At 48.3% G+C, this 2,548-nt stretch overlaps 1 protein-coding gene across 1 annotated transcript in view; it reads left to right on the top strand.

Moving 5' to 3' along the window:
* The first annotated feature begins 1,305 nt into the window (after nucleotides 1–1,305).
* MAP6D1 (MAP6 domain containing 1) overlaps nucleotides 1,306–2,548 on the top strand; it is a 6,715-nt gene continuing 5,472 nt past the window's right edge. The window contains exon 1 of the mRNA XM_029284199.1: nucleotides 1,306–1,848. Within this exon, the coding sequence (XP_029140032.1) occupies nucleotides 1,309–1,848 (540 nt within the window). The 5' untranslated portion in view covers nucleotides 1,306–1,308. The remainder of the gene's footprint in view (nucleotides 1,849–2,548) is intronic.

The following is a 2,548-nucleotide window of genomic DNA, read 5'->3' as shown; positions in this document are numbered from 1 at the left end:
AAGCTCTGGAAATCATTCTGCACAGAGAGTACATCTTTTTGGGACAGATCGTTAGTGCCAAGATGTACAATAGCCTCCACATCACAGCCCTTGCTGCCATTCTTAATTATTTTAGAAATACGTTTCTTGTCCCTACTGACAGTAGCACCTGGAAGACACCTGACCTCTTTCGAAGCCTCTGTGTCCTTTCCTAAATTTATATCCCTTATAATTGAATCACCTACCAGAAGGTAGCTTCTCTTTTTGGATGCCTTTCTGTTCTTGCATGACTGATGTGTAGTAGCTGATTCACACTTCTCTCTGTCGAAATCTAGTTCTTCGTCTTGGATCACAATCCGACAGACACCTGGCTGCAAGAAAATAATCTTTGTGATGATGTCCAAGACCTCAATGGGTCACACACTTCCAGAAAAAAAGCTATTCTGGTTTCTGATCTTTTCCACATCCTTCATTACAATCCTTGGCCAGAATAGTTTTTAAATCTGTTTCAGCTGATAACAGTCTATAATTGGTGTATTGATTAACTTCCAGCTTGATTGTATAATGTACATGCGTAGAACTGCCATTCTGCATTACTCAGAAACCAACTGGTACAAAATACTGCAGGTTAATCCTATAAATGCCAGTTTCACCAGTTCTGAACTGTTAACATTAAATGTTTTACTTAAATACTGCTGGTGAAGGAAAAAGAATGCTGACCTCAGTACATTAGGAGTGCTATTCCTGCAATATCCAGCTGCTTTTGAGAACATTGCCACTTGCTTATTTTCCTTTCTTACCCTTCATTCCTGATTAATCATCTAATATCCGAGTTTCTCTCTCCCCAGTTTAGATTGCAGGAGACATCATAAATTCTTCATGGAATGCATGTATAAGAATGAACTGGCAGGCTGCAGTAATTAAAGCTAAGTCGGGGTAGGGTGCTTCCTAAAGAAAAGCCAAGAGGTAGAATGATGGGGCAGAAAGACTTGGTGACTGGTGCTATGTGTCACCCCTTCTCCCCCCTTTCCCCTATTATCTCTGTATCCCTCACCAGTGCTGCATTAAGCTCCTTCTGTCACCCGGATAGGGGGTGGGGATGGGAATGAATGACTGAGCTATCATCACGTGTGTGCTAGCCTCCTAAAGAAAAACTGATTGACCAAAGTGTTGCATGCGGGAGGGAGTCTGACACTGAGAAGCGAGCTGGGAGTAACTCTCAGCCGGGGAAGGGCTTGCTGCAGAACTCCCTCTCCTCCGCCGAGGCACCCCCACCCCCACCCCCGGGTCCCGGTATCTATCACTGCATCCTCGCACGGTGCTGCCGCCATGGCTTGGCCGTGCATCAGCCGAGTCTGCTGCCTGGCGCGCTTCTGGAACCAGCTGGACAAGTCGGACCTGGCCGTGCCGCTCACCATCCACAATTATTCCGACATCGAAGAAGGGGCGGAAGCGGGCGGTGGGGGCAGCCCTCAGCAGCCTCGGATCCCGCCAGGAGACACCGCCAGCAGCCGACCCCAGGCCCCTCCGCGGGCAGCCTCTGCCCTGCCGGCGTCCGCGTCCGCCCCCTCGTTGCGGGACAGCCTGGTGGTTGTCAAGAGGCCGTCGAAAAAAAGCGGGGGCAGGCACCGGAAGGAGCCCTTCGCCGCAGAGACTCAGTACCAGCAGGATTTCCGAGCGTGGCCGCTGCAGAAGAGGGACACCCTGCCCTGCCTCGGAGAGTGCCGGAGAGCTGAGCCCACGCGGGCACCTCCAGCCGCGGGCGCCCCAGCCGCCTCTCCCCACGCTGACATCCTGGCAGGGTCTCGAGTGTACGTGCTGCCGGCGGCTAGGCAGGAGGGGAGCAATAAGGATGCTGGCTCCAGACAGGTGTGGCCTTTCTCCTCGCCTCCAGGTATCGCCAGGACTTCTTACAGGTAACTCCTTGAATTTTTGTCTGCGATCTAATTCCCCCCACCCACCCACGGGCTGCAGTCTTGACTTCAAGGGACAGCATTGCTCCATCTCTTCAGGCCACAACAGATTGTATGTATGTATGTATGTATGTATGTATGTATGTATGTATGTATGTATGTATGTATGTATGTATGACCAACTGCTTGAATATGCTCAGGTCTTTCAAGGCAGGCAAACTCAGGAAATAAGAACCACTAAATTTTTTAGAGAACTTTATTGATAGTAGGGTAATGCAACAATCTTAAAAGCCTGGCAAAGCAGTTCTCCAGCTCTTCTGTAGCAGAATTAAGGCAGAGCCACTTTCTCATGTTTTTCCTATTCCCTCACTGGGGAATTGTTTCTCAATGGTTTTGCTTCTTCTGTGCCAGTTGTGCTCCCTCCTCCATGTTCCCAGGTGAGCTAGACATTTCATCCCAAATATATACTGAGCATGTTGTTATTTAGATTAATGTCCTGTCCTTTCTCCAAGAGCTCAAGTGGGTTTGTTGTCATGGTGGAAGGTCATTTTTTGCTTTCTTTATATAGTACATATGTAACCAAATTGGCACTATGAATATATTTTCAATGGATCAGGCATTGTATTTAGTTATATGTAATTTACATTCTATGTAAT

Source organism: Protobothrops mucrosquamatus, unplaced genomic scaffold (assembly GCF_001527695.2).
Source record: "Protobothrops mucrosquamatus isolate PMUCROS unplaced genomic scaffold, P.Mucros_1.0 scaffold419, whole genome shotgun sequence".
In the NCBI taxonomy this organism is placed as follows: domain Eukaryota; kingdom Metazoa; phylum Chordata; class Lepidosauria; order Squamata; family Viperidae; genus Protobothrops; species Protobothrops mucrosquamatus.
Note: the sequence above shows the minus strand (reverse complement) of the source record. Positions and strands in the feature narration are given on the sequence as shown.